General features: G+C 39.3%; 1 protein-coding gene across 1 annotated transcript in view; it reads left to right on the plus strand.

The window, feature by feature from the left end:
• The window catches only part of RGL1 (ral guanine nucleotide dissociation stimulator like 1), a 133883-nt gene that overhangs the window by 17081 nt on the left and 91817 nt on the right, over window positions 1-24985 (plus strand). The window contains exon 3 of the mRNA XM_007115666.4: window positions 20872-21080. Coding sequence (XP_007115728.1) covers window positions 20872-21080 — 209 coding nt within the window. The remainder of the gene's footprint in view (window positions 1-20871; window positions 21081-24985) is intronic.

A 24985-nucleotide genomic window follows, 5' to 3' on the forward strand; every position in this document is an offset into this window, starting at 1 on the left:
AAAATAGTTATTTTTATTAAATCTAATTTTATTAGATTTTTATTAGTCTTAGCTAATATTCCCGGTTTTAAAAGAAGTCTTCTAAAATTCTGATTCTGTAAGTCAACGTACCAGATATAACTTTCAATTCAGTTTAATAAGGTTCTATATAATTGTCTGCTTCATTTGTTAAAATGATTTAATCAACATGGCCAAAGACAAAACTCTTTGTTATATTATTTACATTACTAGAGACATTCCCTGCTCCTGGCCATACTCACTAGTTGACATTGCGTCACCGTTCAGCATTCCCTGACTACAGCGAGTCCCCTACATACGAATGAGTTCAGTTCGGAGAGCGCGTTCGTAAGTCCAGTTTGTTCATAAGTCCAACAAAGTTAGCCTGGGTACCCAACTAACACAATTGGCTATGTACCGCTGCTTTTATGCTTGCTTCCAGACATCCTGGGCTTGAAATAAAGGTGCTGTACTACTGTACTCTATACAGTAATGTACAGTAAAGTACACAAAAGTACAACCACTTGTAGAGGATGCACACAAGTGACAGTGTACACCAGCCACGTGAACTAACTTACATGATTGGATGTTCACATCTTTGAAAGCTCGCAACTTGAAGGTTCGTATGTAGGGGACTTACTGTATTTGACTGGAATACAACTCTACAACCGTTCAACCCCTAGGGCTCCGTCAGATCCATAAAGATCAAGAAGATGTGGCACATATATACAATGGAATATTACTCAGCCATAAAAAGAAACGGAATTGAGTTATTTGTAGTGGGGTGGATGGACCTAGAGTCTGTCATACAGAGTGAAGTAAGTCAGAGGGAGAAAAACAAATACCATATGCTAACACATGTGTATGGAATCTAAAAAAAAAAAAAAGGTCATGAAGAACCTAGGGGTAGGACAGGAATAAAGACACAGACCTACTAGAGAATGGAGTTGAGGACACGGGGAGGGGGAAGGGTAAGCTGGGACAAAGTGAGAGAGTGGCATGGACATATATACACTACCAAACGTAAAACAGATAGCTAGTGGGAAGCAGCCGCGTGGCACAGGGAGATCAGCTCGGTGCTTTGTGTCCACCTAGAGGGGTGGGATAGGGAGGGTGGGAGGGAGACGCAAGAGGGAGGGGATTTGGGGATACATGTATGTGTATAGCTGATTCACTTTGTTATAAAGCAGAAACTAACCCACCATGGTAAAGCAATTATACTCCAATAAAGATGTTAAAAAAAAAACGAATAGGATGGAAAGTTAGTTTGATCTGATTTTGTTTTTCTCAGTGATTTCATGCTAGCTCCAAGTGTTCATTGCTTACAAACCATCTGGGCTATTGGCAAAAGCGGTTTGTAGGCAAATCAGTCCATTGTTTCTAGTCCACCTTAAATTCCTGTCTGAAAATCGCTGTTTTCTTGTTGCCAGGCTTCAGACACTTGTATGATTCTCTGCTTCTGTGAAGATTCCATTCATCAATATTATGATCACATCTTCTGGTTCTTTCAGTGCCCTTCAGGCTATTTATCTGGCTCCAGAGACATGAAGTCACTTAAAGGGCTAAGAGCTTTCTTAATATTGCTTCTCTATCTTGGGCTCTAGTTTCCTCTTCATCATGCTGGTCCTGCCCTTTTTCCAGTTTGAAGATCATTTTCCTTGATAGTGCAGATAGAAGCTTAAGGGGAGTGAAGTAGTTCTCTTTTCTCTCTCATCAGTTAACATTACCCCACCTATCAGCATTGAGCTGCTCGCTTCCTCATTTTGCTCCTAATATAGCTGAAGAGAGCTCTTTAACTTGACCTTCGCATATTCATAAGACTCAGTTCGTTATGACTGTTAACTTCCATGTTACCATGCTTTTAGACCTTAAGTATATAGCCTTAATTATGGGGCCTTCTTTCTGTCTCTAATAACTTGGGAGGGCTTCCCTGGAGGCGCAGTGGTTAAGAATCTGCCTGCCAACGCAGGGGACACAGGTTCGAGCCCCAGTCCAGGAAGATCCCAGATGCCGCGGAGCAGCTAAGCCCGTGTGCCACAGCTACTGAGCCTGTGCTCTAGAGCCCGCGAGCCACAACTACTGAGCCCGCGTGCCACAGCTACTGAAGCCCTCGTGCTTAGAGCCCGTGCTCTGCAACAAGACAAGCCACTGCAATGAGAAGCCCGCGCACCGCAGCGAAGAGTAGCCCCCGCTCGCTGCAACTAGAGAAAGTCTGCACATAAATAAATAATAAATAAATTTAAAAAATAATTTGGGAAACCTGTACAACCTCCTTGATTTCTTAAAACTTTTATTTCTTATTTGGAATATTTGTCCTCCCTTTCTTGAATCCTCTTCCCTGTAACAGAAGGTTTATGCTAATTTTATTTTTTATTTTATTTTTTGAATTTTTTATTGGAGTACAGTCGCTTTACAGTGTTGTGTTACTTTCTGCTGTACAGCAAAATGAAGCAGTTATACATACACATATATCTACTCTTTTTTAGGTTCTTTTCCCATATAGGTCATTACAGAGTAGAGCAGAGTTCCCTGTGCTATACAGTAGGTCCTTACTGGTTATCTATTTTATGTATAGTAGTGTGAATATGTTAATCCCAATCTCCCAATTTATCCCTAAAAAACAGTGTTTTCCTAACGTTTGGGATTCTGTCTGACACCTGTAAGAGAACATAATCACTTTCTCCCAAGGTTCCTGTAAATCCCGCAGCAGTAACTCTTTGTTAGCGATCACAATTACGTCTTCAAATTATTGTTTTCATTCCCTCCTATCAGCAGAGCAGATAAAAGCCTAGAAGAAAGCGTCAACAGCTGTTTCCCTGGTGACCACAGTGAGTAGCAGAGTCAAAGATGAGTCTAAGATTTTTGGTGAAGTTGAGCTGAGAGAATAGTGATGCCATTGCCAGAAATGGAGTTTCTGCCAAAGAAGCTCTTGCTTCTTTGCGGCGCTGATGGGAAGGGAGTGCCATGACCATTTTAATCTTAGACATAGAACGCTGGAGAAGTTTTCCAGTTAGAAGAGGTTTGGGATTAGAGGAATACATTTGGGTATCACTCACTCAGCGGCGAATGAAGCAGTAAGAATGGACGATACAGAAAATAGAACAAGGGTGAGGGCCTTGGGTGATGTCATATTCAGGAGGCAAGAAGGCAGAGAGCATCTGGTCTAGGAGTCAGGAGAAGTGTAGTTGGAGCGGTAAGGGGGAGAGGCAGGCTAGTTCATTAGCGCAGGGGACGGGGGCGCCGAAGTTAGAGGCTTACGTACTCTAGAAAACAAGCAGAGTAACACTCTCTCAGTTTTGGTTATTTCAGCTTTCCAGAGCATACTTAAAAACTGAAAAGTTATTGAAAAAATTCTCTGAGTAGCCCAAATAGCTCTCACCCCGTAGGAAAGGCCATCATTCTTAATATATACCACGTTAATTCCTAATACGTAACAAAGTTGGTTATTTATGTATAGTCATAATGGATGTGGCAAATTTGAAGAGAGTGGGGCTTTTAGAGGTAGACATGCTCATAATAACAGACGTGGACCATCCAGTGGAAGGCTGCGTTCATATGTCGCTGTCTCAGTGAGGCCGACTCTTAGCCACTCATTTAAATTGCAGCCCTCCCCCACCCTGGAACTCACCGACCTCCATTTCAGCTTCACCCGCCTTGCCACTTAACTACTGCGTAAGGTACTGTTTTTGTTTTGTAATTGACAGACAGATTGATTGCCTCTCTCCTGCATTAGAAGGTAAGTTCCAAGAGGATGTGGGTTTTGGTCCTTTCTTCCCCCTGCTGTCTTCCCAGAGTCTAGAACAGTACCTCGCAGACAGAAGACGCAGTGAATATTTATTTGTTGAATAAATGAATGTGAGAAGATGTTGATGGTTAGATAGCAGGCATTGAACTATATGGGATCATTTAGCCTTGGACTAAGCACTGCCCTCTGGCAGTGTCTCCGGGGGACACATCATGTACAATCCCTTGTAGCATTGGTGGCTCATGGAGCTCTGAATGAAAGTTTAAATCAGGCTCTGGATAGTCTACTTCTGAAGGCAGAAGAACAGAGACATTTCCATCGAATTAATAAAACTTTTAGAATGTTGCTGTTTAAAAGGTTCCTCACTGAGAAAACAGCTCTTTCTAGGTTGAACATGAAATTTCCCCATGAAGGATCACTGTTATGTGATTTAAATTGTACTGGTTTGTTAAAAATTTGATTTTTTCCTTGGCCTCGTTCGCACCCTGAACAACTTCCTTCCAGGGCTACTGGAAGGAAATGTTAAAGGTACTGCCTCCTTCCTTCCCAGTCACAGAGACCTTTGACCAGAAGGTGTGGAATTAGTTAGATGCTGGGGCTACAGAGAAGTACTTGGTGGCTAAACTTACAAATGAATAAATTAGAAACTCTCACTGGTTTTGCCTCCACACCGACTACTGCTTTCTTATATGACATCTTGTGCCTCTCATGCCTTTTTGACAAAATGAATCAATACAGTTGGCCCCCTGTATCCACGGGTTCCCCACCTGCAGATGCAACTGTGGCTAGAAAATGCTCGGGGAAAAAAAACTTCAGAAAGTTCCAAAAAGCAAAACTTGAATTTGCCACTTCGGCAACTATCTACATAGCATTTACACTGTTATTACAACTATTTAAATAGTATTTACGCTGTATTGACTATTATATGTGATCTAGAGATGATTTAAAGTATATGGGGATGTGTGTGGGTTGTGTGACAGTACTACACCATCTTATGTAAGGGACTTGAGCATCTGTGGACTTTGTCGTTCTCAAGGGTCCTGGAACCAATCACCCGTGGATACCTACCGAGGGACGACTTTATGTGCTTCCAACTAAGTGCTAGGTGTCCATCAGATTACATAAGTATATTTGAAAAATGCTACATTTCTCCCCAGTTAGAGCTACAAAGCATAGCTCTTCAGTTCAGTTCCAGCCTGGCCACCTTCTACCTCTTCCAAGGCAGTTACCTTCTAGTCCCTACAGAAACATTCTTTTTCTTATTCCCCTCTTTCATGGTTTACTTTGGACACAACAGTTGTGTACACAATTTCCCTGGCTCAGTATAATTTAAGTTTTTTAACCTTACAAGTTATAGAAGTGACTGAGGAGAGCTTTTTCATGTGATGGGAAGGTCCCCCCCACTTTCATTAGAGTGCCCAGGCAGTATGGAGTTATGTAATAGGTATTCACGCAGCTCCGTTCGTTACATAACGTAATGGTCGCTCACAACCAGATACTTAAATCCATCTCACATTCAGAACCATCGTGCCCGCTTGCAGAGACAGTGCTTTCTTTGTTTGCACCAAATAAGCAGCTAGTGATTATTAGCTTAGCCATTAAGTTAAATCACATTCCTGGAAGGGGAAATGTTGCAGCTTTTTTTTTTTTCCTTTTAAATGGGAGAGGAGAATGCATTTTTGAAAATCCAGACATACAATTACTACTGGCAACATGACCATTACACCTGTTTGACAAGAGAAGTGTCTGTTTTGTTCGATTAAGACAGTTATAATTTCCCAGAGCCCCGTGACCTCTGTCGTGTTAATACGAAATCTAAATATTTATGTTCAAGTAGTTTTGGCGACTGGGAACAGTCGTAATTATGTCGTAATTTGCCTACTGCGGCGTCTTTTCCCTCCCAGTATCCCATAGAGGGAATTTTGACTTGCTGTTGAGTATAGGACCTGCGAGTTGGTGATTCATTCACAGAACCTGACGTGGAGTCAGTCGGCTCTCACTATTTGACGTGTGTGGCATGAGGGCCAGAGGGCAGTATATGGGGGACCTTCCATGAGCAACTGGGGGTCCGACCTGCTGGAGCCACGTGGCACTGCTCCTTGAACGTGGCTTTGGAGTCGGAAGGGTCCGGGCTGGACTCTGGCCTCTGTCAATTTCTAGGAATGTGACTGGGTCAGTTACTTAGCCCCTTGAGCCTTCAGTGTCCTCATCTACGAGTTGGGATTATTGTGAGAATCAAATGAGATTGTGTATATACAAGAGCTTTGAATATTAGGGCCACACAAACGCAAGATAACACTATTCCCACTCTGAACTTTTCTAGTGAGAAATGGACTTGTATAGTAACGCTGATTAACTTATGCGTTCGTTTACTCTGATCTGCTCCTGTCAGGAACAAGTCAAAGTAAGTGTATGCTTCCGCTCTGAATAAAAGTAATATCGGTTGATGACTATGGAGAAAGAAGAAATTTGGTCCCTTGCTACAGGTAACGGAGAAAGGGAGCTGGAGAGGAGAGTGGTACCACCAAAATTTTAGAAGAGGGAACTCATGCCTAAGTAAAAGCAGATGATTTTACTTCAATCCTGGTTTATTTCATTTGATGATCATTGGAATTCCTCTGGCATTATTATTATTATTATTATTGCTTCTGAATCATTAATGTTTATTATAATAATCTAGGACTAACTGCTGATTTCCCAGTTACAGGGACCTGCATTTTGTAGGTTGGAGGTTGGGTCCGTGAATCAATCTGCTTTTGACAAGTACCGCAGGTGATTCGGTTGCAAGTGGATCACGGTCCACATTTGAGAAACCTTTGCATTCGTTAGTAGTCTTTTAATTGAATCCTTTCTTATTTCCTTCAGTTCATTCTTCCTGTAGATCCATGTGATATTTGATCATGGTATACCTCCCTGCTTAAAATCTTTTAATGGCTTCCCATCGATATTAGGTTCCAGATCAAAATTCTTCTCCTGGCTAAGCTTGTCTCCTGCTACCCTACCTACCCTGGCTCCCTCTCCTTTGGTCATGTCAGCTTCTCTTTATCCTCCAGGATGCCAGGTTTCTTTCCTGCTTCAGGGCATTTGCATGCACTTCCTTCACCTGAAATGTTCTCTCTCTCAACCTTTGCCTGGTGCACACCTGCTGATTATTCTGATCTCTCTTTCCTCGGTGAAACTTTCCCTGATCACCAGGACACAGTCTGATCCCTTTACCTTATGTTCTTTTAGCACCTTTTTATGGAGAGCTGTGATCTCTCTTGGCATTAGATAGTTAATTGTTAAATTATCTGTTTAGTATTTGTCTTCTCTGCTTGAATGTTGGCTCCATGCAGATAGAGACCATGTCTGTGTTCACTTCTGTTATCTGCAGTGTCTTATAATATAGCAACTTAAGCATAGTAAAAGCTCACTAAATATTTCGGAATAAATGAATGAATGAAAGTAGGATTTGTGGTAAAGCTGCAGTCCTCTAGACCTCCACTGAAGAGGGTTTAATGCCTGGGATAGCAAGTTAGCCTTGTTATAAGGTGGAAAGCACCCTGACTTAGCATTCTAGAATGCGACGTTAGAGCACTTATTTGTTTCAGTAATACAAACTTACTATAAATTCAGGGACCTCAAACGGTGTTCTTAGTGTTCAAGGCTTAGAACCTGGCACAGAAGAAAGGGGATGTTAAAAGGCTTCAGATAAACTCCTTACTTACTTTATACCATGTCTTTCATGCAGAAAGTATTGGAAGCTTCTTGGTAGTCCAACACCTCATAAGTAAACTTGTAGTGTATTTACACTTACATTATGTATCTGGTTGATAAGCTTGTGTATTCATTTCCTCAGATACTCCCAGTTGGAGCTGCAAGAAGTCAAAACAAGAGCATATTCCCACCCTTTGTTTTCAAAGCAAGCAATTGGTTCAGTGGCATTTACCTCTGACAGAGCAGTGAGGACAGTGTCAGCCTCAGAGAACGAGAGATCCTTGTGATGTGTAGTTTGATTCAGTGACTCGATCTTGATGGGAAAAGAATTCTGGAGAAAAAATACCCCCATGACTTCGGTAATTTTTATAATCATGATAACCAAGTATGGAATTAATGGAGACTCAAAAAAAGCTCCAAAGAGTCATTTTGAGAATTCACTGTAGTTCTCAACTGCTGTGAAGAGATAGAAACAGTTAACTTTGTTTACCTAAGATTTTTTAGTTCCGAGGAGAGTTTGGCATTCTTCAATAGATCTGTGGAGTATAATCAGCCTTTCATTCAGGTTTTTAAATGATTTGCCATTTAATTACGACATTAATTTGTTTTTCACTCATTACAACAAACATTCACTGAGCACTTGCTGTGTGTTAGACATTATTCTATACCCCAGGGATATAGTAGTGAACAAGAGAGATAAGAGCTCTGCTGTTGCAGAATTTACAGACAGCAAACATGCAAACAAGTCAGGGCTATAAGGCAGTTAACCTAGATAACATGATTTGGCCTGGCCGGGGGGAGATGGGTCGTGGGACAAAGGAGGGCTGGTCCAGGTGGTGTATCTGAGGAGATACCACTTGATCAAAAGCAGTGAATGAGGGGAATGACCCACCAGGAGAAAATCAGGCTGAGCAGCGTGTTTGGCAGAAGGAACAAATGCAAAAAAATCCTTAGGTGTGAATGAGCTTGCTGTGTTTGAAGAACCGAAAGAAGACTGGTATGCCTGGGGCTTAGACAGGGAGGGAGATGATTTTGGTGGTGAAGTCACGGAGGTAGGCAGGAAGGGCCTGTGGGCCATGGTAGAGTCTGCATATTATTCCAAGTGTCATGGGAAGCCAGCGAGAGGCTTTAAGCAGGGGAGTGACATGATCTGATTTGTGTCTTTAAAAGATTACTAGGGATGCCATAAGAACAATTTGAAAGGGTATTTACCTTAGCAGTCCAACTCAGGGGTGATGAGCAAGCATTGTATACTTTTATTGTATACGGACAGACTTTTCTTGTGTGTATGTACGTATTTTTTTATTTGACTGAATTTAGAAGAATCAAGAAAAATGTTACTTAGGGAACATAATATCATTAGATAGATTTGTTAGAGGAAAAACTCATTTTTATCTTAAAAACATTTATTTAATATTCTTGAAGTGCTTATTGATGTGGTTATAGGCTAATTTCTGGAGCTATAAATATTCATATGACTAGACTTCGCCTTTAACAATTTTATGGTCTAGTGGAGGATGCCTGTCAGTAAACAGATGCTTACAACGTACTATGGAAAGTGTGTTTGGCTATGATGAATGAAGCTGCTGTAAATGTTTCTGTTCCTGTCTTTCGGTGGGCATAATACTCTCGTATCTTTTAGGAATGGAATTGCTGAGTCATAGGATAGGCATGTTTAGCTTTGGCAGGTACTTGGACTTTATTCTGAAACTAGGATTTGTGCTTTAGAAAGATGATTTTAGCAAGACTAGAGGCAAGTGAAACAATTTAGGTGCTTGTTATACATACCCAGTTAAGAAATGAGGTCTAAATTAGGGTAAGACAGTGAGGATGGGGGAGAAGAATAGAATGGAGAGATATTTAGGGAATGGGACAGGTTGGATTTTGGAGGTGAGGGGGAGATAAGTCGGGAATAAAGATGACTTGTAGGTTTATGACTTGGATCATTAATGAAGTCAGAAGCTAGAGAAGGGGTGAGATTTTAGAGGAATAAAATGAGAGTTTCTTTTTGTACACGTTGAGTTAGAGTTCCTTATGGATTATCCAGGTGGATGTGTAGTAATTGGAAACTCATGTTTAGAATTTAGAAGGAAAGTAAGAACTGGAGTTAAAGATTTGGGAGTTAGTATAATATTTGTGTTAGGTGAGACGGGGGGCGGGGGCAGTGCGTAGTATGTATGGAATGGCCAGAAAGAGAGTATAGACTAAGAAGGAAAGAGGCTTGAGGTTGGGAATGTTTCCATACTGATGGTAAGTGAAGGACCAAGAACTAGTGACCAACCTGTAGTATAACAGGAGACCCTTGAAGGAGATGAAATAGAATTCTGGTTAAGTGTGACTGTGGGTCCATACCACTTGGACTTGAATCCTGGCTTTGGCCACTTTTTAGCTGTGTGCCCTGGGACAAGTCACTTAGCCTCTCTGGGCCTCATTTTTCTCTAAAATATCTGTAAAATGGGGATAAGAAATTTATCTGCTCTCTAAGGTTACTATGGGACACATAGAAAGCGCTTAGAATTATTGATTGTTGTTGTTGAGAAGGTGATGTTCATAAGCACAAGGGGCAGAGAGTTCCAGGCGGGAGTCCACGGTGCCAGTTCTGCAGGAATACCCCAGGAGGTAATGCTGAAGCATTTCCATGGGATCGACAACCAAGTGGAGGAGTAATGAGGGCAGAAATAAACTCTGTAGGCCCATGTAATACCTTCCCTTCTTGTGGGAAAACCCATTGAATTCCATAAGATAAACACATAAGAAAGATCACTTGGTTTGCTTGAAAGCATCTCAGGCCATTGAATAAGTGTTAATAATACCTTAGTTTACTATGTAGTTCTTTTATCTCAAGCAGTTCAAAGCTTATCCCACATTTTTTGGGAATCATCCATGCAACATCAAGGTGAGTAAAGGAAGGTAAAGGTAAAACTGTTCCCACTTTACAGATGAGGAAACTAAGACTAAGAGAGGCCACACGACTTTGTCTAAGCTTTATATTGGTTAATCAACTTCTCCTTTATCCCATCGATAAACCTTACTCATCTTTGGCTTTTGCATTGTTAAGCACAGTATTTCTCAAAGGGTAATCAGTAGATCTTCTGCATTTAAAATTATCTGGGATGCTTGCTAAAATGCAGATCCCTTGGCTTTATTTTAGGTCTACTGATCAGAATCTCTGGAATATGGACTCAGGAATCTGATTTTACCCAGCATCTCAAGTGGCCCTCTTGAAAACTGCTTAGTGTGTTCAAGGAAACAGACAAATTCCAAAATGTACATTGTTTTTAGTGACATCTTTTACCAAAAAAAATCTTAAAATATCTTATATTCAGAAACTCAAACTACTATAACTAAAACTTTAGAAGCTTTTCTGAACATACGGTCTTTATGAAGTTGAGTAGTGCCTTTGGTTAAAAGTAAAACTGATTCGATCTATACAAATGAATGACGCAGTCCATTGGTCTGTTACCAGAGCACAGCTGGAGGTGTCACAGAGAAGCTATGGCTGCGGACTGTATATATTTACTTTAATTTGGCCAGTGGTTCCATCTCCAATTACTATTTACAGTTATATAGCATTGATTAGAAAGAGTTGCTCTCTGTATACTCATAGCTTCTATCTATTTGTGTGTCACGGTAAAATCAGCCATATCTCTCTATGGAGTAGCTTTAAACTGTCAGGACTGGGTAATTTGAAGACTCTGACTCTAGGGAATGGGCTTCATAAGACCAAGCCCAGATCCAGTCATGACGGCTCATGCATCTGCTTTCTTCTCCTTTAGTTGTAGAGGAAGGGGACTTATCTGAGCAAGTCAACATCTTGTTGGGTTCTCTGTTGTTACCTTGGCTTTCAGCAGTCACATAGTAGGAACTCAACAAATAGATGTTGAATGAATGGATCCTCTCAAGTGTATTTAGGAAATAACAAAAGCAATTAAATTAGAAAGAGTTATTCTAGCTCGCTGCTGAGACAAACAGAGGGCACTAAGAAGTATTTGAAGATTAATTGACCTGGAACTAGAAACAGAATCTAGTTCCATGCCTTCCTTATGAAAGCATGGAAGTTGAAGCTCAGAGTTGCAAGAGACCTTTATCCCCATCAGTGCTGAAATTCTCTCTGTAAGGCTGCTGCTTATTTACCTGGCATTTATTTAATTTATTAAATATTCACTGATGTTAAGCTCTACACATCCTTTCCTTCCATCCCATTAAATGAAAAAATTCACATTCATATAACCTCTACTGTTAAGTTTTTAAAGTATAGTCTTTCATTTCTTTTGTAGATTCCCTTGGCCCCTCATTTGGATTCTTTGCATAATGAGAGCTCTTTTAATACTCTTCTTACTAACTGACATCAAGAGTGGCTCATGAGCCATGGGAATGATGAGCATGTTATTAGGAAGATAAATATTTTCTTTACAACTGACATGCCTATTTTTTTACATATATTTTTGACACCTTAAAGTCTAGCGGACAAAATGGTTCTCTTTTCAAAAGTTTCTGTTTGCTTGGGGAAATTGGATCTGTGTTTTTGCCAGGTATCAATTCTCTCTATCCTCTGCCCTCTCCTCTATCTATTTTTATTAAGTGTCAGCGCCACTTTGTCTGGCTATATCACATAACCAATCATATTGTCATTTTGCTTTCATTTTCCTTTCTTTCTAAAAATATAAGGCAATTGTCTCATGACTAGAGAGATTTATAAACCTAGCAGGTAGGAAAACTAATTAATAATCTGGAAATTAGATTATTAGTGAGTCCCCCTGCAACCCCCAGGGATCCTACACTGTGTTATCCAGTAACTTCTCATGCAACTTACTGACCTTGTTCTCCTGGCATCTTTTGGAGCCCTTGAGTGAAGTCATTCATCTTTCTTGGACTTAATTTACTCATTTAAGAAACCACAATAATGAAGGGGAAGTTTCATTTTCCTCCAAAGAGGGTGTTTAACACAAAAACAGTACTTTTCAAAAACCTTTAGGTGTTAAAGATCTCAGTCAATGTCAGGAAATAAGAGGGATAATGCCAGAGAATATTTGATGCCATAAGACCTAATTTTGGTGAAAGTAATTGGGGTAGGGGAAAGAAAGTGAAAAGAGAAGGATTTTAGTATGACATACAATATTTTCTTTTACCTGTAGAATCCTGAATAGTTCTTGAAACCGTTCAACATGCTTTCAGATCTATTATCTAATTTTATCTCTTTCTTACAACAGTCCTATGAAGTATGGAGATTCTAGTCTTAGGTGTACAAATAAGGAGACTGAATACCCAATACTGTGTCACTTCGTGTTTTAATGCAACACGCTGTAATAGAAAGACAGGGCTAGTTTTATATCCTGACTCTGTCAGTTATGCTAATTGGTGGGCTAACTGGGTGAGACAGCTTACTTCTCCAAACTTCAGTGTCCTCAAGTCAAGTAAGAATAATTCCTATACCCAAGGATTGTTATAAGGATTGAGCATCTAACCCACAAAGGCTCAATAAATATCTGTTAACCCTCTCTTCCTTTTTATTCAGGGCATAAGAATGATTTTCTTAGAATTAATATGCAGCTTATGAATAGGAAAACCTATTTTTTAAAAAGCCAGTTTACTTTGGTGTATCTTTCAGAGAGAGGTACTCAAGATGCACTAAATCGGTCTTCATACTTTGCCCTAGATTGGATCACCTGGTAGGATGCTTGAAAGATACCTTGTCACTCTGTAGGTGGCCAGTTCTAGAAGCCCGTGCATGATCTCGGAATACTACCTGTGCCAAATGCAGCGCCGAGGGTAGAGTGCTTGCCAGGGACTCTGTGTCCCAGAGCTTTGTGGGAACTGTACAGTGCAACTGTACATTTGAATTTATAAGTCCACATAGGCTTGAAAGATTCATTTTTGGAGGGGAAAAGGAGTAAGCTGGATAGTCATTCCTCGAATTCTGAAACCCAGGGGAATAATGATTTTGCTGGCATTTTGATCATGGGGCTTGATTTTTATGCTTGTATCATAATAGGTGATAATAATAGTGGGAACTGAATGTTTACTTTGCTTAAAACTGAATTTATCCCGTAGGAAAGTGGGGAGGATAAGAGATTCCTTAATGTGGTGTGCAGAAGAAGAATCAAGCTAATGATTCAGTTGGGAAACATCAGGCAACTGCCACCCTCTGCTCCCGCAAAGACTGGTGAAGGAACACTTTACGTCTCAACAGGAGATGAAGCCCCGTGGAACTGTCAGTGGGATTTATGGAGGGCTGGGAAAGTTGCTGGGCTGTGAGGAAGCCTTTCCATTCAAAGCAGGCTTCATTCACAGAGAATATTAGGTCCCACAGAAGCTCACTACTCCCTGCTGACCTTTTCAGACAGAGGTTGGCTGGGTTGCACAAAAACTGAATGAATTCCAGAAAGCCAGAGGGCCTGTTAACCTGTGACCTCAGCATAGGAAGACCTTGGGCATTTGAAGTCTGAATGTGTGAGACAGGAGGGAGCTGTGAATTTTGCAAGTTCACTCTGGACACTAAAAACCCCGTGTGACAATTTGTGATGTAATTTGGCACGTGCAGCAGTGACTATTTTAGTTCAAACCTCCCTTCCCCCATAACTGTAAATCCTTGAACTTCTCAAAATAGCATGTGATTTCTTCATTTTGCAAAGCCAATGACCAAGACATTGAAACTTTAAGTTATTGCCCTAGGTACCATAGTAAATTGGCCTCAGAGATGGAAGGGGAAGTCGTTTAATCATCTTAATCATTAGCGTTCTGAGTTTCAAGCAGCAGAGTAGCATATAAAAGTGAAATTATTTTATTTGAAAAACATAGTCAGCAAACTCCCTTAAATCCACTTAATTTTTGAATCTGCCTCCTTAGAGACTCCTTAAATCCTTAAAGGAGGAGGACCAGAATGCCCGCAGTAGGGGTTTGTGTGAGAGAAGATCCAGTCTGTTATGGGTTAACACCGGGCGGAACAGATTCACAGCCAGGAGGACAACCATTTTTTAGGAGATGGAAAACACAACTTCCTGTTTCCCCTTGGAGAGTTCCTGGACTCTTTGGGATGATCTAGGAAACTCTGCTGAGACAGGATGGCGGAAGGGACTGGGATTTCTGTCTGATAAAACACTGGCCCTTGTTTGTTATTACAGCTCTCTTAGCATTTTCCTGAGGATGAAGCGTACGCATCGTAGAAATCTGACCACATTCTAATGTGTGTGGCTTCAAGCAGAGTCAGCTCTTGGGGATCTTGTAATTTTTTTAAGAGCATGTTAATTTGTCAGGCACATGCTCCTCTACCTCTTCTCCTTTCACATATCTACTTTTTTCTTAGTTCAGAGGCATAATTTTCTATCTTCTGTAAGGCCAAAGGTCATGGTGACAGCACACATGCCTTAATTGGAGTGGACACAGAAAGAGAAAAATGTTCTACCAGTATGAAGTCTCTCCTGAATTTGCCATTGGCGTAATCTGAGAGGGACTTCTAGACAGTGGTGTGCTGATAAATCAACTCTCCAGACCCAAAGCCCCGATTTGTAGCCAGTTTGCCAATTTCCATGGTGTAGGTATTTCCACCATGGCCAGATTCACAATACCAGCATGATGTCATGGAACATAGGGCTGAGGAATGTCTACAATCAGCTCTTGCAAGCGGGACAGGCTGGCTCCAGCATGCTGCTGGCTAGACCTCGATATATTTGTGTAATTAGGTGGAAGGTGTGCATATGTTGGCATCTATATGAATCTGGCAGTGAAGATTACTCCTGGATTCTCTGTCCAGAAGTGCTACCACAGATCAGGTGAGTGTGTATTTGCCATATGGGCAAGTGCTTCTTCCGGTGCTTGACATCGTTGCTCTTGGAACCCTCTTAATTTGGGTATTCTTCCAGATGCCATCCTCTGCTCTCTAGTCTTTTTTTCTGTACACTCTGCCTGGAGGGTGAAGCTGTTTTAATTGATGTGACTCCTACATATTTCCATCTTAGACCTATCCCCCAGCTTTTGGATTCTGACTGCCTGTTGGACTGTACCATTGGAAAATCCCAAAGATATTTCAAATTTCACATTTCTTTTTTTCCCCCTTTTTTTGGCCATGCTGTGCGACATGTGGGATCTTAGTTCCCCGACCTGGGTTTGAACCAGTGCCCCCTGCAGTGGAAGCGCAGAGTCCTAACCACTGGACCGCCAGGGAATTCCCAAGTTTTACATTACTAAAGTGGAATTCAGCGCCTCTGCCTCACAAGAATCTGGCTTCTCTTTCTCAATTTTCTTTCATGTGGGTGGTATCCTTATCTTTCCAGTCACTTTCAGATGCTGCCTCTATGTGGAGTCGCTCCTGGTTCTTCCATGGTATCTGCCTATCTGTCCACCATTTTACTCATATTGCATTATAATGGTTTCTTTGTGTCTGTTTCCTCCTTCAGACTGAACATGCTGGGTGTCTGAATTGCGTGCTATTTACCTTTGTATCTCTACTGTCTCGCACAGTGCCTGGCACATAGTACCGTTTGGTCAATGGGTGCCTGAATAAATAGATGAATAAATGAGAGATCCATTCCGTACCCTTTGTATGCACTTAGCAGTGAGTTGCCAGACTTAGGAAATAAAAATACAGGATGCCAGGTTAATTTGGAAATTCAGATAAACAACAAGTCATTTTTCAGTATGAGTAGGTCCTAGATACTGTATGAGACATACTTACGCTCCCAAATTACTCAATTATTTATTATTTTTCTGAAAGTAAAATTTAGCTGGGCATCCTGGCAACCCTAACCTAGCAAAAGAAGTTAGTTGACACCCAGAGTAGAAGTTCACATGATGCAGAAGTTCACACTGAGCTTGACATCACATGCCTTAGGTTTCGTATAGACTATGCCTTACATCTCTGAATGTCCCACGTGTAGATAGATCTCTATACTCAGATGCACTGGCCTCTCCATAACGTTCTGCTTTGTGCCATTACGTACACATATATTTTTCTTTGCATGGAAGGACATTTCACCTATACGTATTTGGGCAATATGGACAAATGATCAGAGTTTGTGAGTCATCTCACAGCATTTCCTATACTGTGGTGGTTTCTTATTGTTTCTGGGTGGTGGTTACAGAGCATTTGAATAGATGTTACAAAATGGACCCTTGGTGTTCTGGGATGAGCATACAGAGAGCAATGTGCTGTTCTTAAAGTTCTGTAAAACCTTGGCTCTGGGTTTTAGATTTTCTTAGGGAGTTATGTATGACTGGAAGAGTGCTCACTATTTACGTTTCTGCTGAAGCCAGGCTGCCTGAGAACTGATGTACTGAAGGTTAAGCATGGCTTGGAGAAGGACTTCATACTGTCTCCAGTCTAATGAGGTTGTTTACTTAACACGTTCCCTGTTAAAGTATCAGATGACTAAAGGATTATATTGATTGAAGACAATTTTTTAAAAATTAGAAACACCCAAGTTGTGAACAGTTTACGTTTTAGAAGGCGAAAGAGTATATTTCTCAATGACTGGAAACACGATTGAAACATGGCACCTTTCATCTCTCACATTCTCTTTCTCCTGTTCCTCTTATGTCAAAATTGGTAATTATGGAAATTCCATGGCTAGGACAGTTGGGCAGGGTTTTAGATATTTACCCCATAGGAGTCAGACATGTTCTCTTAGGAAAAGCTGAATTCTAATGGCAGAAGGATAGGCCAAAAAAACAATCATGAAACATTCTTGTGGCCTCAGTATCATGATCTTGTCAGTAAAGCGATGGTCTCTGATTAAATCCAGATTGAGCTGTTTCCTGTTAGCGTGCTAACCTAGAGGGCATGCTCAGCCCTCCATGTCTTGCTCTCTAAGTCTGGGTTTTTAAACACTTGTCTGCCAAGGCTCTCCCCACCGCCTCTCCCAACTATTCTTTTAAACTAGAATTTAAAGGTATTGAGATATTACAAACAGAAACAGACCCTAAAGTCTCTTAAGGGTCATGTAGCTATTGAATATTTTTCTGCAAAAATGAAACCACAATTTTAGCTTCTCCATTCTAACCATAGGCGTAGTGTATTTTTGTGTGTTTCACTTTTGTATAATTTTATTTCAGTTCCAGTAACAAGCAGATAATTACAAAATTTTTATTTCATAAAAAGTGTACTTTATTTGAATGTTGGTAAATTAAAACTCATCTTCGAAAATCTGGCCTTCCCCCTGCTATAGCAAAGAGATCTTAGGGTACTTAGCAAATGTGCAGAAAACGACAGCGAGCAAGTGCTCTGACATCTTAAATTGCATTGTTAATTTTTGTGAGAATGGCTTTAGGCATCAGAGCAATTCCTGTACTTCATTTTATGATATTGCCATTGATGCTCACCTGTTGCAATGAGAGAATGATTTTTAAAATCTAAATATTCAGAATATTCTAGTAGCCATTCTGTTGGCTCAATCATGGTTCTTCCTAATGTACAGATAAAAACACTGAGGAACAGAAACCACTGAAAGGACTTACGGGGATCAAGCATGCATACTGAGATTTTTTTTCAGAGTAAAAGGAGGAGTGAAGGGAGGCGACTGGGTTAATGAGTAACATAATTCCATTCCCAAGGGAGAAACTTGGCTTCCTGCCAAATCTACTTTCTGGCAGGAAAAGGGACCCACTTCATCAGGGTCTTTGACAAGCATTTTTCTCTATGTTTGAATTTTTGGCGACATCACTACTTAGGGGAAAAATCAGTTCTTTTAAATAGTTATTACTTCTAATAAGAAAAGATTTAAAGTGGAATTTGCATTGTGAGTAAAATAAGAATCATCACATTATAAAATTGTTTGGTGAGGGAACCCTGACATTGTCACAAGGTAAGGAAACTTGATTTAGGATTAGAGCTTGAATATCTGTAGAAACTGAGAAGCCATTCCTTTTGTTGTTGTTAACATTTGAAATTGAGGTATATTTTTTAACTACTACTTTTTAATATTATCAGACTGATTATTATTTTGGCCAGATCTTTTGAGGTGACAAAGTAAAAAACACAAAATATCCCTAAATTTTGGTAGTAAGAAAGAGATCAAAAGAACATAGATTTTTTTTTTTTACACTTAATTTTTATTGGAGTATAGTTGCTTTACAAGGTTGTGTTAGTTTCTTGCTGTACAGCAAAGCGAATCAGTCACACGTATACATATATACACTTGTTTTTAGATTTCCTTCCCATTTAGGTCACCACAGAGCACTGAGTAGAGTTAGCAAAGCGAATCAGTCACACGTATACATATATACACTTGTTTTTAGATTTCCTTCCCATTTAGGTCACCACAGAGCACTGAGTAGAGTTCCCCGTGCTATATAGTAGGTTCTCATTAGCTATCTATTTTGTACATGGTAGTGTATATATGTCAATCCCAATCTCCCAGTCATCCCATCCCCTTCTTTCCCCCTTGGTAACCGTAAGTTTGGAACATAGATGTTTGAAGATAAAAATTAACATTTTATTTTATAATGTCTTGAGTTTTCTTTTTTTAAGTAAAAAGTGGCAAATGTGAATTAAGTTTGAAGTGCATCACAGTGACTTACTAAGCTAACATTTTCCAAAGTATGTTCATTCTGAAGATGCTCTGAGACTAAAGGGAAATCCATTAGAACATGTCATATACCATATCCTTCTTTTGGAGTTTCATACCATGTTAACATATTAAAACCTTTAAGAAATTCTACAACAAAGAATTATATTGGACTTTGTTTAACTCTGTAGCTTCCAAACTTGACTTCAGGACCTTTTGTTTTGGAACTAGTGTTTTACAGCACACGCTTAGGACAACACTGTACCAAGTAATTAAAAACGTAATTAGACTTTGAAACCATATATATTCTTCCTTTATTGTTTCTAGTTAAGGTTAACTGAAGCTCCTGGAAGACAGATGGATACTATTAGGCCTATTCTAAAACTACATACAGTGTGATAAAGAATGATTGGAAGGCCTTGATCTGAATCAACAGGCCTAAGAGGCCTAAAGAAACATTTGGTATTTTGACTGAACCAGAACCCTTTCCTTGGTAAGGTAGAAGTATCTTTCAAAAATTAAATAAAGAAATCAAGTCATCCACCGCATATGCTGGAGTCTTAATATTAACTCCTGCTAGCAGTTAGCTGGGATGGCATTAAGCTATTCTAAGCCCCTTCTAAAAGTGATGGCCTTTGCTTTGGTCTTACAGAAGGCAATCTTGCCTGCTAATTTCCTTCCAGTGGTTTAACTTTTGACAGGCCAGGTGAAGAAATAGCAAACATGTGACTTAATAAGCACAATATCATCATTTAGAGGTTCGGTTCTCTCTTTTTTACCCCTCTTCTTTAACTTTCACGTCTGATGGTTTCAATTTAGGAAAATCTGATATAAAACAATTCACACTTGAAATTCAGAGACATCGCCTGGGATGGTTTGCACCACTTAGAATGATTATTTGCTTAGAAAAAGTTGCTCTCTGTAGGGCATCTTCCCCTTTGCCTGTGAAGGACAGGTTAAACTTTGAAAATCACGTCACTGTATAATTTGTTAGGCACAGGTTTATTGTAGAATGTAAGGCACACCTGTATTTTTCTTCAGTTTATTTCACTTCCCTCATGCTCAGTTTTGAAGCTTTACAGATATTATCACTAATCAGTTCTTTAGTATTATGGTTTATGTCTCCAAGGTGCAGTTATACCTACCAATACTATTCACTGTTTCATTCTCATGTGATAGCTACTTTTCAGAAGGAAACGTCTTCTTGTACATTACAGGTCTCCAGAAGGCAGGGGTCATGCACCCACCTACCCTTCCCATTACTTGTCAGAGATTAGCCGAGGTCTGCTCCGTACAACCACTTCTCAGCCAACTCTGTTGATTACCAGTGATATTGAATCAGAAAGTGTATTGCCTCCCCTGAACTAAAGAACATCAGATCGCGGTCAGATCTCCCTAGATGTCTGTGGAGAACATACTCCTCCCATGGCTGATTTTTTTCAAGCTATCAGCATGATGTCATCTGGCTCACACAAATCTGAAAATTTAACAATCAGCTCTCCAAAGCCAGCACGATCGGTTCCGGCACACCATTGCAGGAGCTGTCTTCGAGAATGAGTTTGAAAACTTACCGTGGAACAATACAAAGGGAGTGATTGATAAAGATTTGCTAAACTTGATCCTGGGGTCATAGAAAGCATTCTCGACAGAATATGCCAGCAACCTAGTTCTTGATAGGGAAGTAAGTAGAAGCACATGTAACCTCTATGAAGTAATACCTCTACTTCTAGAGAGGAAGGGAATGCACAAACCACCCCTACACGCCCCCGCCCGCCCATCCCGCTCTACTACACTCACAGGTGAGAGGATTGCCTTACCTGACTTCCTGTAGGGAAATTAAGAGTAAAGGGAAAACATGCTTCAACTACTTCAATGTTTTCAGTTTTACCTTAGGGAGTCATTCCTCCTGATCAAAATCATGAATTTATTGTACAGGTTGAAGGCGACCAGCTGCCTCCGGGGCATACAGTCAGTCAGTATGAGACGTGTAAGATCAGGACCATAAAAGCTGGCACGTTGGAGAAGCTCGTGGAGAACCTGCTGACAGCTTTTGGGGACAATGACTTTACCTACATCAGCATCTTCCTGTCAACGTACAGAGGCTTTGCCTCCACTAAAGAAGTGCTGGAGCTGCTGCTGGACAGGTAAGAATCTGAAGGGGTGTGAGAGGTGACAGAAAGGTCAGGCTGCTTGCAGAGCGAAGGCATGAGGTTCTGAATCGCCTGCGTTTGGTATGCTGAGAGACGCGTCGCGTGAGGAAGGGTTACCTGGAAGGAAGGACCTTTGGAACAAAGGGCATGCAGATTATTCAGGAGCTTCTTCACGGTGCATTTCTGGTAAAAAAAATATCTCACAAAAACATCTATAAAAGAGGAGTACCTATCATAAAGGTAGATTCAATTGTTTATAGATTTCAGTTATCATTTGCCACTCTAAAATTTTCTCCATATTTTCATAATTTTCTAAATTAGTCATTTAACCAGGAATCTTATTGGGTTGTTGTGAGAATTAAAAGTGCTAAATGTACTATTAACAATCACCATGTATTGGCTGCTTTACGGGTATGCGCAGACATATTGTCCTTGATCTATGTTGTTAAGTCATATGTTACATAGAATAAAAAGAGCAGTGTGCATTATAATTCACACATTGATAATTGATAGCTGTATTTCCCCCCATTATTTTTGTTTTATTTATATAATTAAGCTTGATCTTTAAAAAATTATTATTAAATTGACTTGGTGTTGGGAAGAAGAAAACTGTCAGCTAAACGGTTGCTTTAGAATCATGAGAGTCCTCATCCACATCCTTGTATTCTGGAGTTTCCTGCATAAGGAAGGAAGGAAGGAAGGAAGGAAGGAAGAAGGTAGGGTGTTCTGTCTGACTTAGTGAATATTGATTTTTAACTAGATTTTTAAATTTTGAAAGTAATAGATGCTCGTGTTAAAAATTCTTATACCATAGAAGGGTATAAAAAGAAACAATGTTTTCTCATATTACTACTTTTTCCTAAATAACATTTATTAGGTTTTTTAAAATACGTGGAAGTAGGAAGAAAAAAAAAATAAACAGATACAGACTGTAACCTAATTAGGCAGATAACACAAACGTTAATGTTTTCTCATATTACTACTTTTTCCTAAATAACATTTATTAGGTTTTTTAAAATACGTGGAAGTAGGAAGAAAAAAAAAATAAACAGTTACAGACTGTAACCTAATTAGGCAGATAACACATATTAACATTTTAAAAATAGAAGTACTCCATGTATATAAAGTTCAAACAATTCAGAAAATTATGAAAAAAAAGTAAGAAATAAAAAGATTTCTATTTCCCCAAGTCCCATTTCCAGTGCCATTCTTCCTGGATAAGAACTAAATTATTCCTTCTGTATTGTTCCCAAGTTTTTCTGGGTGTATAGCAATGTGTGTTTATATATTTTTATTTATGTATGATATTTATCATATATATTTACGATATAAATAGACTCATAGTACACAGTATGTTCTGCAGCTTGCTTTTTTCGCTTATCTTTATCTTGGAGATTTTTTTACTCAGTAAGTTCTTCAACATATATAAAGGGCTTAGAACAGTGGCTGGCATAGGGAAAGCTCAAGAAATGTTAAGTTACTGTTATTTTAAAGTCAGCACATATAGATAGATTTACTGTATTCTTTTTAGTGGCTTTACAGTACTTATCGAGTGGAATATTCTATGGATGGACAGTTAAGCTCTCTCCAGTTTAATTTGTTTTTGAACTTTTAAACAATGCTGCAAAGAGTGTCTTTGAGTATATATTTTCTAAGTATTTGTTTGAGAACTCTGTAGGATAATTTCACAGAAGAGCAACTGATGGGTCAAAACATTTAAGCATTTTAAAATGTGAAAGATGTTGCTAGACTGCCCTCCAGAAAGCTGTACCAACCACCCTCTTGTCCGTAGAAAATGAGAGTGTCCCTTTGCTTTCCCTACACTCTTGCCAGCTGTATTTTCATGTCTGCAATTGAAACCATCTCTGCTATCATCTGTCCATTGAAAAGTAGCTCATTGTTTTTATATTTATGTTTCTTACATTTATGAGTGAGGTATAGCATGTTTTAAAATACTTACTGGTCATTTGTGTTTTTTGTGCACTCTCTGTTCATATCCTTATTTTTATTTTGGACTATTGTTATCTAATTGTTGATCATCCAATTATAACTCTGTATATTATCAAAATTAGGTTTTTTTGCCTATCATATGTTGGAAATATTTTTTTCCTAATTTGTCCCTTGGTTTTAAAAGTTGTTTACAAATATTCTTTTTTATGAAGACATTAAAAATCCTTTTTATGCAGTCATGTTTATCAATCTTAAGAAAGGCCTTTAATAATCTAATTCTGTTACGATGTGAATAAGGTTATTGATAACAGTGAGTTTTTCTCAAGGTATTTTCCTCATAGATGCATATAGAGTGAAATCGTTTGGACCAATGGTTATTGATATGTTCATATTCAGGAACATGCACAAAATGTCTGTACTTTATTATGCAGTGATCCGGTTAAGATAACTCTGGACTTCGACATAGGTGGGAAGTTCCGTAGTTTTTTTTTCACATAGCAGTACTTAAAATAGTAAGCCTGGAGTATAAACCTGTGGGATTAGTGAGTCATTTCTTTCATAGTTTGTTTGCTTGTATAATACCTCACACCTATAAATAGAACCTGAAGAATTATCTGAATTTTCTTTCCACTGTTTCGTATTTATAAAAAGGATGCAGTATGCTAACTGTTGGCGGGCAGTATGAGGAAATAGGTCAACACATCAAAAACTCCTACAAGTTTTCTTTGGAATTGGTAACCTCTTCTGCTTATGGGGTAACTCCATTGATAATAGGCCACAGATGTCCATAGTCGGTGAAAGAGTACACGTGAATTCCAACTGCTCATCATAAATAGTGGGCACACACACAGGAACTAGAGTGTTTAGTCTGTGGCTCATGTACATCCAGCTTTTATTTGATGATTTAAAAAAATCGGTTTGTTCTCCTATCACGGTGGGTAGACATTTTGGGATGGTTAAAATATTACTAGATGACAATTGTTAAATAACAGGATCAACATGAATTCAAATAACATTTAATTCAAACAGTCATTTAAGGTATAACTGAATGAAGAGTTAACATATATCTTGAACTCTTTAGGTAGGCCAAGGCTTGACCTTGAATTTAATCTCATAGTTAGATCCTTTGATTCTGACATGAGTGGAATCAACACGTACTGAATGTCTATAAAATACGCAGTGCTCTGCAGGACACCATGTGGACGAAGCAGAAATTTGAGACTTGGTAAGTTCTCACTCTTGTGATGAATTTACTGTAAAGCTGCTGGTATTTAACCTCCAGGGGCCCTCACTTGCAGTACACTCTACGTAATTTATATTCATAATTTTATATCCTTTTTCTTAGAGAGGACCCCTCAGATTACATATGCTGGCCCCGCAAAACATGGATCCACGCTGACAACTTAATATTTTACTGCAAAAGATAATTACGTGCAGAAAACAAGTAGACAACTACTTAAAATGGTGTAATAGTGAAACTCTGACATGTTCTACAGAAGTTCAGAGGACGAAATCCCACTTATTTTGCTTCCTCTGCAGAAATTTGGATTTGTCTGTATATGTACAAACTTCATTATAAATATTTCTTCCTCACTCCATTTCCTACTGTCTCTTATATCCTGTGGCCAAACGTTAATCTTTGATTTTAACCAAAATGCAGATTCTGTGGAACACTGGGTTCTTAAATTGGTTGTCGGGGGTTTTAATGTCTGTAACTGGGAGGTAAGCAGTAAAGCTGCATGAACCTGCCTTTTCTGAAAATAAGCTAGATACTCTATTTTATTATTAGTTAATTGTGGTAGACTTGTTTTTGGGTCTCTGGTGTTCTGATGTTATTTTAAAAATGATTTCTCTTGGACTCTTAATAGTAGATTACTTATCCTTTGTGAAATTAACACCAAGAAGTTATTACGGGATGTGCTAATCCTAACCAGTCATGAATGAATTGA

Source organism: Physeter macrocephalus, chromosome 4 (genome assembly GCF_002837175.3).
Source record: "Physeter macrocephalus isolate SW-GA chromosome 4, ASM283717v5, whole genome shotgun sequence".
NCBI classification, from domain to species: Eukaryota; Metazoa; Chordata; class Mammalia; order Artiodactyla; family Physeteridae; genus Physeter; species Physeter macrocephalus.